General features: G+C 36.3%; 1 protein-coding gene across 9 annotated transcripts in view; it reads left to right on the top strand.

The window, feature by feature from the left end:
* The window catches only part of SENP7 (SUMO specific peptidase 7), a 143378-nt gene that overhangs the window by 102064 nt on the left and 27897 nt on the right, over positions 1-13417 (top strand). For 7 of the 9 annotated variants that reach the window (XM_084875444.1, XM_084875449.1, XM_084875450.1 and 4 more), the window contains 5 exons: positions 2104-2285; positions 3693-4035; positions 4849-5006; positions 8383-8520; positions 11968-12001. In XM_084875444.1, the coding sequence (XP_084731570.1) occupies positions 2104-2285; positions 3693-4035; positions 4849-5006; positions 8383-8520; positions 11968-12001 (855 nt within the window). The remainder of the gene's footprint in view (positions 1-2103; positions 2286-3692; positions 4036-4848; positions 5007-8382; positions 8521-11967; positions 12002-13417) is intronic. The other 2 variants (XM_084875447.1, XM_084875443.1) reach the window with 1 other exon arrangement.

The raw sequence follows: 13417 nt of genomic DNA, 5'->3' as shown, positions 1-13417 counted from the left end.
GCCATTCATATGTAAACTTGTTACCACTACCTGCCTCAGGGCATGAAATTTCTTTTAAAAAAAATAATATATTTTATTGATTTTTTATAGAGGAAGGGAGAGAGATAGAGAGCTAGAAACGTCCATGAGAGAGAAACATCGACCAGCTGCCTCTTGCACCCCCCCCACAGGGGATGTGCCTGCAACCAATGTACATGCCTGGAATTGAAACTGGGATCTTTCAGTTCACAGACCGAAACTCTACTGCTGAGCCACACCAGTTTCGGCAGGGTGTGAAATTTCAAAAGCTGCTTACAATGCCTTGGGAAACCAGTTTATCTCAACCATTTTTAAAAAATATATATTTTATTGATTTAGTACAGAAAGGAAGGGAGAGAGAGAGAGAGTTAGAAACATCGATGAGAGAGAGTCATTGATCAGCTGCCTCTTGCACACCCCCCAATTGGGGATATGCCCGCAACCAAGGTACATGCCCTTGACCGGAATTGAACTCAAGAACCTTCAGTCCCCAAGCTGACGCTCTATCCATTGAGCCAAACCGGTCTCGACCTCAACCATTTTTAAAGCTCATTCTGTACACAGAAAAGAGGTTAAGCACAGCCCAAAACTATGCGCACTCGTTTTGAACCGGCCTTTTCGCTTTACATGAGCACAGAAATTCGAGATGCATAAAAACTTTCTTGGGGAGTGGTTTTCACATTAAATCTCCAAGCGTTTCTCCTCCCCCACCTCCTACCTGCTCTGGGGGGAGAGAGTAGCAAATTTACAAACAAGAGCAAACTGAAACCTTTAGTTATACAAACAACACAGAAACAGACAGAGGGTTCCTGGGAACAGTCTTTCAACTGTGGAATCAAAACCAAACAGCCTCATGCCGACTGGTGGCCCTCCAACATTGAAAGCTGGCCACCCACTAGAACAAGTCTGCCATTGACCATTCCGAACCTCCATAACACAGAAAATCACAACAACCAACAAGAGGGCACCCAACATCAACATTTCAACTTAAAACCAGACTTGGGAGAGGTCCACTTCTCTCAAGAGCACAGAAATTTGCCCATGAGGCCTCTTCTCCCAGACCCGATGCCGCCACGCCGGCCCAGGCCCCCAGAGCTAGGCTGCTGCCGCCGCCGCCGCCCCAGCCACGCTGCTCTGGCGGCCCCCCGAGGAGGCAGGGAGGGAGCCCGGGTCACCCCTTCTCCAGGCAGCCAGCAAAATTAACCCAGGTGCCTGGCCCCCGAGCGAGGCCCTCGCTACCCAGCTGCGCTCTGACGTGCAGACCGAGCCCCGCGGAAGCCCCCCTCTGACCCAACGCTGCCAGGGTCCCCGCACCACCACACCGGCCACACTTTGCCGGCTCCATCCTGGGGCGCCTGGCCGCCCGCCGACACCAAAATCAGACCTGGGAAAGTCTCCTGTCACTTTCCCGCATGTGAGGCATGGGCTCACACTGCTTGCCTCGTCGTGGGAGAGGTTTCCATCCCTCTCCCGCATGTGAGGGGCCCTCTAGGAGAGGATTCCACATCTCTCCTGCCTGTGAGGGGCCCTCCCAGGAGGTCGGAACGTCTTCCGAATCCTCCGGCCCATGGTCTTAATGGCGTGTCTGCCAGACGTATTTGGGCACCAATGACACGAGGGGTTCCCGTGTCCCTCCAGAGCGCTCATACAAGGACCCAGACACACACACACAGCGGCCAGTCACCTCCCCGGATTGGAGGCCCTCATGGTCCTGGGGATCCCGGACAAGCGCCCATAGGTTACGCCCGGACTTCCTGATCCCCAAGGACCACCAGGGAGCCGAGTCTGATGCAATAAACAAAAGAGCCTCTTCCATGCTAGCATGGGCTCTGTCCCACTCACGCCGATAGCATGGTGGAAGAGAGCTCCTCATATTTGTTGTACAAAGAATATTCACTTTGTGTATGCAATTTGAAATAGAGATCTCATCATACTCATTCATGTCAGTATGAGAATTTTACAGTGGACTTCTTTTTTACATTAGTTTTGAAAATAGTATAACAATTTTGATGATGTTTCTGAAGCTCTTCTAAAAGAAATTCTTTCAGTACTTTTTGTTTATGTTTATGACTCTTGTTTTTTAAGATCTTAACAGTGAAAGTAGAGGTTGTGATCATCTTGAAGAGGGGAGCAGAAACAAGAATGGTACATGTTCTGATTCAAAAATGGAACCCACTCTGATTTCCAGGAAGAGAAAGAAAAGGCTTAGGAGTAATTCACCTGATTCTCATAATTCTACTTCTTTGTATAAACCAGCAGAACTGACAGTAAGTAGAGGTATTTGGATGGGACATGAAGTAATTTGTGCTATGATAAAAATGAATTTCCCATAGCCAAATGATGTTTTTCTAGCTTTATTCTTTTATCATAAGATTTCTTTTTCTATTTTTTTTTTAATTAAAAAAGGATTTAAATGAAATGTTTTTTTGCATTTAATACAGTTATTGAAATAAATTTTAAATATTATGAATGAGTTTAAAAGTTTAAGTTTGTTCCTCCTTTGATTTCACTTGTTACTTAGTACATTGGTATACATTTTTTTCAGACATGTTTTATGTTATTTTTCTTTATTTTAGCCAAATACTATTTGTGCTGTCCATTTAATTGCTTTTTCCCTTGGTCTATAAAATTATCAGATTTATTTTATCAGTAAAAATTTATTTGCTAACTTCTTTAAGCTTCTCTTATCTAGACTTTGTAAGTAAAGAATTATCATATTTAGTGCATATAGTACCTATTTTCAAAGACTTAGTATTGGGTAATAGACCTATATAATAAAAGGCTAATATGCAAACAGACTGAATGGCAGAACGACCAGACGCTATAATGCGCACTGACCACCAGAGGGCAGATGCTTAATGCAGGAGCTGTTCCTTGATGGTCAGTGCATTCCCACAGGGGAAGCACTGCTCAGTCAGAAGCTGGGCTCATGGTTGGTGAGCACAGTGGCAGTGGTGGGACCCTCTCCTGTCTCCACAGAGGCACTAAGGATGTCCCCATGGGCTTCTAGACTGTGAGAGAGCGCAGGCTGGGTTTAGGGCTTCCCTGAGTGCATGAATTTCATGCACCAGGCCTCTAGTAAAAATATAAGAAGACAGCTTTTGATTCCTTTGATTCACAAGGCATTTCAGGACTTTCAGTAATTTTGAGTTATAATTATAAACATGATTTAGATTTATACAGTAACAGATGTAAAGGCAGTGATTGATTTTCATAATTTTTATATTGTTATCTGATTAAGTTTTTAATTTTTTGCTCTTGTTACTAGCTACTTCTCTACAATATAGAGGAGAGAGCATGGCTCCTGAAGATATATAAACATAATGTCATATGGCTCTTTACTTTTATAAAATAAAACTTATAAAGAAATTCTCTCATTCTAAAATTGACTTAGATCATGGAAGACCATCTGAAGTCCTTGTAAATATGGGAGCCTCACCATCCTATCCTTTTAAAAACTGTTCAGGCATCTGATTAGACAGTATATCTTTATGCTTGGGAAACAACTATAAGAGTAATGTAGTATAATTGTATACTTTCCTATACCTTTATTATAAAAATGATATTATATTTTTACTTTTATATTCTCCTTTAGGAATTTAAACTTAAAAAAGTTCATTATGCTAGCCTATTTTGAAAAATGCTAATTTTTGTATGCATTTATTTATGTTCAGAAAGAACAAGAAAACGACTCAACAGTATCATCTGAGTTTGAAAAGCTAAGTGAAAATCATGATCAAAATCCAAAACTGCTTAAGGAAATTACACTTGAACCTATGGAAAGTGACTTTACTGAACTATCTTCACTTGATAGTCAGGAATTGGCTTTGAGTGCTGCTCCCAAAAGCACTTCTGACTGTTCAGTTACTGAAACTGTTGTTGAGAACTCTGTTTCCACTGATACATTGGGGAATACTACCCAGGTTGAGAAGGATGAGAACAAGTTGAACACAATAGAAAAGCCTGTTTTAAGTGAACACAGTGAAGGCAACCAATCACTGATCTCAGCTGAACCAAGTAAGTAACAGGAGGATTATAAAGGTCTTACATTTTTCTGCTCTACTTAGTTATTTTATTTCTTCTTTTGAACAAATTTGGCTAAAACAATAAGACCTTTATGGCATTACTGTGAGATATATTACCTTTAGAAAAAGACTTGGGGTTTTGGGACTTAATGAAGTTTATAATACATATTGATTTAGATAAAAACAATGGAGTAATTGGAAGCAGAATAATTTTTTTTTTTTTTAGATTAGTATACTGTAGTTCATCTAATTTTAAAAGATTCTTTAAGAATCATTATTATTGCATTTGGTTGATGAAGCCAAAGTACACAGAGTTTAGGTGCTATTTAATTATAGTCATTAATTTTTATTTAATTTTTGAGTATTTGATGTTGTCACATGGTACATAAAAGGTTCTAAAGGATATACAATGAATAGTCTTCCACATCTTTCCCTAGTCATCCATTTACCTCTCCTGAAAGCAACTAGTGTGATAGGATTTAAAGTACAAATTAGAGTGATGGTACAATACATTATCAGGACTAGAACTTGTTCCTAAGTTCTCCTCATGGCTTTATATCTGCAGGTAACTGCTAAATAATAGTACTAATTTGGAATTATTGCACATAACTAGTATAAATCAGATAATGAATGAGTGATAGGCCAATTTCAAAATTTAGAATAAAATTGGATGATTTAATTTAATGGGATTACCAAAGGTATATAGCATTAGTTAGAAGTTCTCTTTCTGATAAGTGATTATTGAGACACATTTAAAAAAACAATTTTTCCTTTTTATTTTTATTTTTTCCTTTTTCCTTTTTAGTTGTTGTTTCCAGTGATGAAGAAGGACCCATTGAACATAAAAATTCAGAAATTCTCAAGTTACAATCTAAGCAAGACCATAATGTCACTAAGGAGAATGAGAGTATTTCTGAATCAGCATTGTCAGAACTACCATCGATTACTTGTGAATCGGTACAGGTAATTTATTTCTGCCTTCTGGTAGATAAATAGTGAAATACTCACTTTTGGCTAAAACTATTTTTTGTTTCATCAAGGAAAATATTGTAATAAAAGTTATTTTTTATTTTTGAGGTTAATTTCAGAGAAATATGTATTTATCTTTATTTTGAAGTGAAAGGATTATACCGTTTTTTTCTGGCCATTTATATTATTCTATTACTTTAATATACATATTTTTAATGGTTCTCATTAGACATTTAAGAACTTGATTGACACTTTCTAGGGTAAAAGTTTCCAATATTTATCTGGTCTTGCAATACTATAACCACTTGGACTTATTCCTTTCCCTCACGTTCTATTATTTTAGAGGAGGAAGCATGGCTTCTGGAGATATACAAACTTGTGTTCAAATCCTGCCTCTGCCATCAGTTTGTTAAGTTCTTTTTTATCTTCCTTCTTACAGAACATAATAAATAATAGTCTCTGATGGTTTACTGTCAGCCACTTTTTTAAAAAAAATATATTTTATTGATTTTGTACAGAGAGGAAGGGAGAGAGATAGAGAGTTTAGAAACATCAATGAGAGAGTCATCGATCAGCTGCCTCCTGCACACCCCCCACTGAGGATGTGCCCGCAACCAAGGTACATGCCCTTGACTGGAATCGAACCCGGGACCTTTCAGTCCCCAAGCTGATGCTCTATCCATTGAGCCAAACCGGTTTCGGCAGCCACTTGTGTTTTTGACATAGCACTTTGAAGAGTCTAGTTCTAAAGTAAGGTTCAAGTCATTTATTGTCAGTGTTTGTCCATATTATGAACCTCTGATTATGTTGTTTTTTAAGAAATGATTATCAGTGGCCACAAGTACAGAATTATGGTAAACTTCTGTTGGTTTGTTTTTAAAATAATGTCAGAGGCTGTTTTTCTGTAGAGAGTGATAAAGAATTTGGTCAGTTTTATAAAAACAGTCTGATGGTGTGATTAGTTTCACCAGTATTTCTATTGCATTAAGAATTCTATACAGAGATCACCTCAACAACTGTGTTCTAAATTTTTGTTAAAATATAACCATTCTTGCCCATTGGGCAATAGCATACTTGATGAGTTGTATTTGTAATTAAAACAGTGTCATTGCTGATAATGAGTCCAAACTTCTAGAATCGGGAAGAGAACATCTGGGTAAGGCCAGCAAAATCATTTGGTCTGTCCCTGCCAAGGCATTAGGGGTTTGACCAAATATAGCAGGCTAATTTTTAAGTTGCTAATTTTGGCTTACAAATTATGTTATAAATATCCAAATGGCCCTTGGCAGAAAAATGGTTCCCCATCCCTTTTCTAGATGAATTATAGTTCCAGTGGCAGCATATAAGTTTACAATGCAGTATGAAAGATCATATTATAGGAAAATAACAGGCCCTGGCTGGGTAGCTCAGTTGGTTAGAGTGTCGTCCTAATAAGCCAAGGTTGTGGGTTCAATCCCTGGTCAGGGCACATACAAGAAGCAAGCAACTAATACATAAACAGGTGGAACAACAAACCTCTCTTCTCTCTATCTTTCTCTCTCTCTCTCACCAATCAATAAATAAAAATTAAAATAAAATAACATCTCATGTAGAACTGACAGAATATGATCACAGTCAAATAGCAAAGAATGTGGAGACCTACTAACATCTGTAAGGCAGAATCATAACATCTCCACATTCTTGTTTCCAGTTTCAAGTGAAGTTATGAGAAACACGGATTGCTCATTTTTGGGAGGCAGTTAGTCTTTACAGACTGTGATGCCCAATAGTAAATTATTTCTATTCTGTCTTATACAACTGATTCCCTTTTTTACTGAGGGGATAAGAATAGTATAGTAAACAATAAAGGACAAGAATGACAAAACATTCCATTAAGCAGTCATTATGAACTGGGTTAAAAATAATGAGTAATGCCCTCACCGGTTTGGCTCAGTGGATAGAGCATCGGCCTGCGGACTGAAGGGTCCCAGGTTCAGTTCCGGTCAAGGGCATGTACCTTGGTTGTGGGCACATCTCCAATGGGGTGTGCAGGAGGCAGCTGATCCATGTTTCCCTTTAATTGATGTTTTTAACTCTCTACCTCTCTCCCTTCCTCTCTGTAAAAAATCAATAAAAATGTATTAACAAAATACTGAGTACTGTGTAAGTTTTAGATGAGGACTAATCATATATTCTGTAGGTAGGTAGAGAGTTAATACACATGCATAATTGCTCTAGTGATAATTTATTTGGTTACTTGTAATGTTAGGCTTAAAGCAAGATAATGTGCAAAGTCAAGGCAAACATGGAGTTGAAAAAGTCGTTTAGGCCCAGTGTAGAATTCAGGAGAGGTTGTGAATACTGCTGATACTGCTTTGTCATCTACTGTCATTTAAAAGCAGAGTTCTGTTCTTTGTGTGGACGTGGTATGACTTTTGAAGTTTTAAGCAACTGGTTGGCTATCCTTACACATAGATCATATAGTGAAACATAGATTTCATGAAACTGATGGTGTTTTTAGGTACTTATATCCCTTTATTGCTCACTAAACTCTCTGTAGCTAAGAGTATCAACTTATTTTTGGAAGCAATTTTATGTGGTTGAAATAACCCTTGACTTGGAGATAGAGACTTGAATTTTTCTTAACTCGGCTTTTTACTAACTGCATTACCTTGGGCAAGTCACTTAACCAACCCAAACAGCTATTAACTTAAGTGAAAAAAAAAAGAGAGAACTAATTTATGGAGTGGTTGTGGGGATGAAAGAGAGTGTATATTTATTTATTTATTTTAAAAATATATTTTTTTGATTTTTTTTTTTTTTTACAGAGAGGAAGAGAGAGGGATAGAGAGTTAGAAACATCGATGAGAAAGAATCATTGATCAGCTGCCTCTTGCACACCCTCCACTGGGGATGTGTCCGCAGCCAAGGTACATGCCCTTGACCAGAATCGAACCTGGGAACTTTCAGTCCGCAGGCCGATGCTCTATCCACTGAGCCAAACCGGTTTGGCGAGAGTGTATATTTAAAAAATTCATTTTAAAATCGCTATATAAATCTTAATTTACTTCTACTGAGTTAACTATGAATAAAGGGAATATTGAGTTTGAAATCATGCCTTTGATATAGAGGAAGATTGATACAGTTCTAATTTTTAGAACTTAGACCTGGAATTAATTTAGGATTCGACTATTTGGGATAATTTTCTCAAAGTAAATCATGAAGTTTTTAAGAAAAGTAATCCAGGTAATATTTCCTCACAGTAAGATCAGTAAAAAAATTTCCAGTTCCATTAATAGTAATTTAAAGAAGTATCTGACTTTGGAAAAGCATTGTCAACATTTATATGATACTTAAGGTTATAAGAATTTTATAATTTATTCCTTGTTAGGCTTCATCTGAATTATGTCCTGCCAAGGAAAACATTTCCTGTATTATGCCTAGTAATGAGATGGATCTACAACTGGATTTTATATTTACTTCTGTTTATATTGGTAAAATAAAAGGAGCTTCTAAAGGTTGTGTTACAGTAAGTATATCTAGATTTTTTTTGTTTTGTTTTTTTAGTTTTGGATCTTAGACAAAGTTTTATATTATCTTCTCTTTTTTTAGTGCAAGTAAAAATAGAACTGAGAATAATTTGACATGGGACAATTTAAATTTGTCATACATACTTTGAGACATGTCTTTAATTGGAGGAGGAGTCCTATAATCACAAGGCAATGTCCAAAAATTATATTTATGATTTGACTACTCTAATGAAAATCGTGTATAGAAGCTACATATTGATATTTTCTGAGCTATAAAATTAGTGATAAATTATATTTTTATTCAGGTTGTTGGGAGCGCAAATAAGGAATATCATTAAGGCTTATATGAAATACTTCCTCTTCCATGAGTCCTTTTGTGACTTCTCCTTTCTAATCAGAATTAACTTCTACCTTTACTGTGTACTTATAGCACTTTGTTTGTATAGCTATTGTAATATTTATTCTATGTGTTTATAATTGCTTATATTCTTGCCTGAACTGCTCAATTAGACTTTAAGCTTCTTGTGGTAAAGAGCCATGCTTTTATTTTTATTTTTTATCCTTCCATAAATGGCTAAAATCTAAATAGGCCCTATAAACTTTAGTTAAGATGAATTGACTACATCAGATTATAACTCAGGTATTTTCCTACAAGTTTTATTGATGTTTCACTGTGTTAGGAATAGGGCAGGGAATATAAAAATGGTAAGACATGGCTTCTGCTTTCAAGGAATTTATAGTATAACTAGAGGCCTGGTGCATGAAAATTTGTGCACTTGGGGGATGGGAGGTTCCTCAGCCTAGCCTGTGCCCTCATAGTCCGGGACTCCTGGGGGATTGGGCCTAAGTTGGCAGTCAGACATCTCTCAAGCAGCCAGGGAGCCCTTGGGGGATGTCCGACTTCCAGAGAGTGGACCTTAAGTTGCAATCGGACATCATTAGTGCTGCCAAGGAGGCGGGAGAGGCTTCTGCCACTGCTGTTGCTGCTGTCAGCCTGGCTTGTGGTTGAGCAGAGCTCCCCCTGTGGGAGCGCATTGACCACACGAGGGCAGCTTCTGTGTTGAGCGTCTGCCCCCTGGTGATTAGTATGCATCATAGCGCATACGGTATGTGTCGTTCCCGGTCATTCTGCCATTAGGGTCAATTTGCATATTACTCTTTTATTCTATAGGATGGAAGCAACAGACACATAAATAGAGACTTAGATTATGGCAAATTGTACAATGAAAATATGTACAAAAAGGCTATATATGGGAATGAGTACCTGAATCTGTCTGGAGGAATCAGGGGCTGCTTCACAGAGAAGACAGTGCATGCTTTAAGACATAAAGTAGATGTTTACTTGGTGACAGTGTGGGGTAAAACCTAATCCCAATAGAGTAAACATTCTGTACAAATGCAACATATCCTGTGAACTATAAATAATCATAGCTTGTGATATAGTTAAAAATCGCCTTGATTGAAAGCTCAAGAGCAGTGTTCCCTGGTCACTAGTTTTCAGATATTAATGTTTTGGACACACTTGGGGTGATTTTATAATTCTTCTTCAAGGCATTTTCCCCTCCACTTTTTATTGCTTCCACAGCATTTTACTTCTTTATTTTAAATTCAGGTTTAACCAATTTGTTTGTTGAGTTCTTTGTAATGGCAAAAAATTGGATAACTTCAATATATGATAATTGATATGCTGGAGAGGGAAATCAAATATAAATATTCAACAGTGGGTTGTTATTAATTAATGTTTTAATTGTTATTATACAGTCAGGTGGGCTTGTTATGGGTAAAAAATAAAACCAACCAAAAAACTAGAAATTAATAAAGGAATAATTAAAAAAACACCTATGATCTTGTTTATCTAGAGACAACTGCCCCTGATTCTAAATTGTATATCATTCTATATTCTTCATATTAGATATATATGTTTAAAACATACATTCTGTTTTGTAACTCATTATACTTAAACTAATTTAATTAATATACCTGTTTTAGGATACTTGAATTCCCTTGTCCTTAATTCTTGACTGTTAGACATTTCAGGTCTCCCAGTTTTTTATTATTTCAAATAGTAGGGGACTGTAAATATTCAATAAATGTCATAAAATATGTCTTAAAAATCTCTTTGTTGGAACACTTATAATTAAAGTAAACAACTTAAATGTCTGATGATAAGAAAATGGTTTAGTAAATCAAAGCAAATATATACAGGTAAAATATATACATGTGAGCAAAGACTGAAAATAATTAAAAAACAAAACAGCTATGTTATAATGGAGAGAACATAAACAATTAAAAATTACAAAAATATAATTAAGTTAAAAATTTAAAAAGTCTTAGCTTTGAGTTCTCAAAACACATTTAATAATATGTTCTTTTTTAGACAAAGTTCACAATGCTCTGTAACTTAGAAATTAAATAATTTATTTGGAGGGTGTAAATATATTAGAGAATTAAATTCAGTCATTTTCCAAATGTTTAATGGGTATATATTGTTGCAGACACTGGAGATATTGTTCTCACTTTCATGATAGTTACATTTTAGCTGAGCTAGAAAATGCCTATAATGGTAAACTATTACATAAATGAGAGCCATTTTTAAATACAATATAATCCCCTATATTGTGTGTTTACCCAAGTCAAGTCTTCCATTACCATTTATTTCCCTTTAACCTCTCCTGCCTTTCCCCTCCCGTCCCCCTTTTCCTCTGTTATCTGTCTGTGAGGTATTTATTTGTTTGTTTAATCCCTTCACCTTTTTTACTTAGTCCTCTACCAAGTCCTCTACCCCCTCTTCTCTTTCTGCTGTCATTCTTTTCTCTGTATCTATGAGTCTGTTTTTTTTTTTTTTTGTTTTGTTTTGTTTGTTAGTTATTTTTGTTGATTAGATTCTACATATACTAGTAAGTGAAATCATATGGTACTTGTCTTTCTCTGACTGGCTTATTTCACTTAGCATAATACTCTCCAGGTCCATCCATGTTGTTGCAAAAGGTGAATTTCCTTCCTTTTTTTTTTTTTTTTTTTTTTTTTAATTGCTGAGTAGTATTCCATTGTGTAAATGTACCAGAGCTCTTTATCCACTCATCTGCTGTTTGATACTTGGGATGCTTCCAAATCTGGGCTATCCTATATAATGAAGAGCTAATATGCTAATTTGATCAAACAGAACTATAGTCCTCTGGATGACCTTCTGGAAGAAGCCAGGGCTGCAAGGGCTGAGTCCCGTGCATGAATTTTGTGCATCAGGCCTCTAGTTATAAATAATGCTTGTTCAGGATTCTTAAACTTTCATAAAACTAAGTATTTACAGTGAAACGTATTCTTGGTTTATTGATAAAAAGGCTGGATTACTTTTTTTAGAATAGAGTTTGAATTTTGAAAATAAAATTTGAAAATTTGAATAACAGCAACATTTTAAGTGTAACACAGTTTTTGTATTTTTCCTGTAGTTCACGCCGAAGTATGTTAAGATCCCATTTCAAGGTAAGCTATCATTGTCTTGTGACCACTTTTCAATGTAATTTGTAGTATAAAATAATTGGTCAGCAAAAATTCTGAAATCTTTCTGCAACAAGTTTTCCATTTTTTCCCTGGTATAGAATTTAAATACAACCAAGGTTAATAATGTTTTTCAACATAACACTTTATTTTTTATTTTTTTTTTTTTAGCAGCTTCAAAAGGAGTTAAAATGTTTTTAAAATACTGAAAATAGTATACTATTGTTTTAATGACTTCAACTCAAGTAATATTAAGGGACTCATGATAATTTCTTAGGCTTAACAGAGATGATTTTTTTTGTTTTGTTCTGTTTTAGCTTTTATTTATTTATTTTTTCTTTTTTAAATTAAATCTTTATTGTTCAGATTATTACAGTTGTTCCTCTTTTTTACCCCCATAGCTCTCCTCCACCCGATTCTCACCCCACCTCTTATATTTACCTCCCTTCCACGATCCTCATCCATAGGTGTAATGATTTTTGTTCAGTCTCTTCCCACACCCCCCACTCTCCTTTCCACCCAAAGATTGTCAGCCCACTCCTTTTCTATGCCCCTGATTCTATTATATTCACCAGATTATTCCGTTCATCAGATTTTTCATTCACTTGATTTAGATTCATTTGTTGATAGATATGTATTTGTTCAATATTTTTATCTTTACCTTTTTCTTCTTCTTCCTCTTCTTAAAGAATACCTTCCAGCATTTCATATAATACTGGTTTGGCAGTGATGAACTCCTTTAGCTTTTTCTTATCTGTGAAGCTCTTTACCTGACCTTCAATTCTGAACGATAGCTTTTGCTGGGTAGAGTAATCTTGGTTGTAGGTTCTCGCTATTCATCACTTCGAATATTTCTTGCCACTCCCTTCTGGCCTGCATAGTTTCTGTTGAGAAATCAGCTGACAATCATATTGCTCCCTTGTAGGTAATTAACTTTTTCTCTTGCTGCTTTTAATATTTTTTTTTTGTCTTTTCTCTTGGCATTTTAATTGTGATGTGTCTTTGTGTGGTTCTCTTTGGATTTCTTTTGTTTGGGGTTCTCTGTGCTTCCTGGATTTGTAAGTCTGTTTTTTTTCACCAGGTGGGGGAAGTTTTCGGTCATTATTTTTTCAAATAGGTTTTCCGTATCTTGCTATCTCTCTTCTTCTGGCACCCCCATAATTCGAATGTTGGTACCAGAGGCTCCTTACACTATCTTCATATTTTTGGATTATTTTTTCTTTTTGCTTTTCCAGTTGGGTATTTTTTGCTTCTTTGTATTTCAAATCTTTGACTTGATTCTTGGGATCCTCTAGTCTCTTGTTGGAACTCTGTATATTATTTTTATTTCAGTCAGTGTATGCTTAATTTATAGTTGGTCCTTTTTCATATCCTCAAGGGTCTCACTAAATTTATCGACTT

This window comes from Pipistrellus hanaki, assembly GCF_964339955.1.
Source record: "Pipistrellus hanaki genome assembly, chromosome: 2".
Taxonomy (NCBI): domain Eukaryota; kingdom Metazoa; phylum Chordata; class Mammalia; order Chiroptera; family Vespertilionidae; genus Pipistrellus; species Pipistrellus hanaki.
Note: the sequence above shows the minus strand (reverse complement) of the source record. Positions and strands in the feature narration are given on the sequence as shown.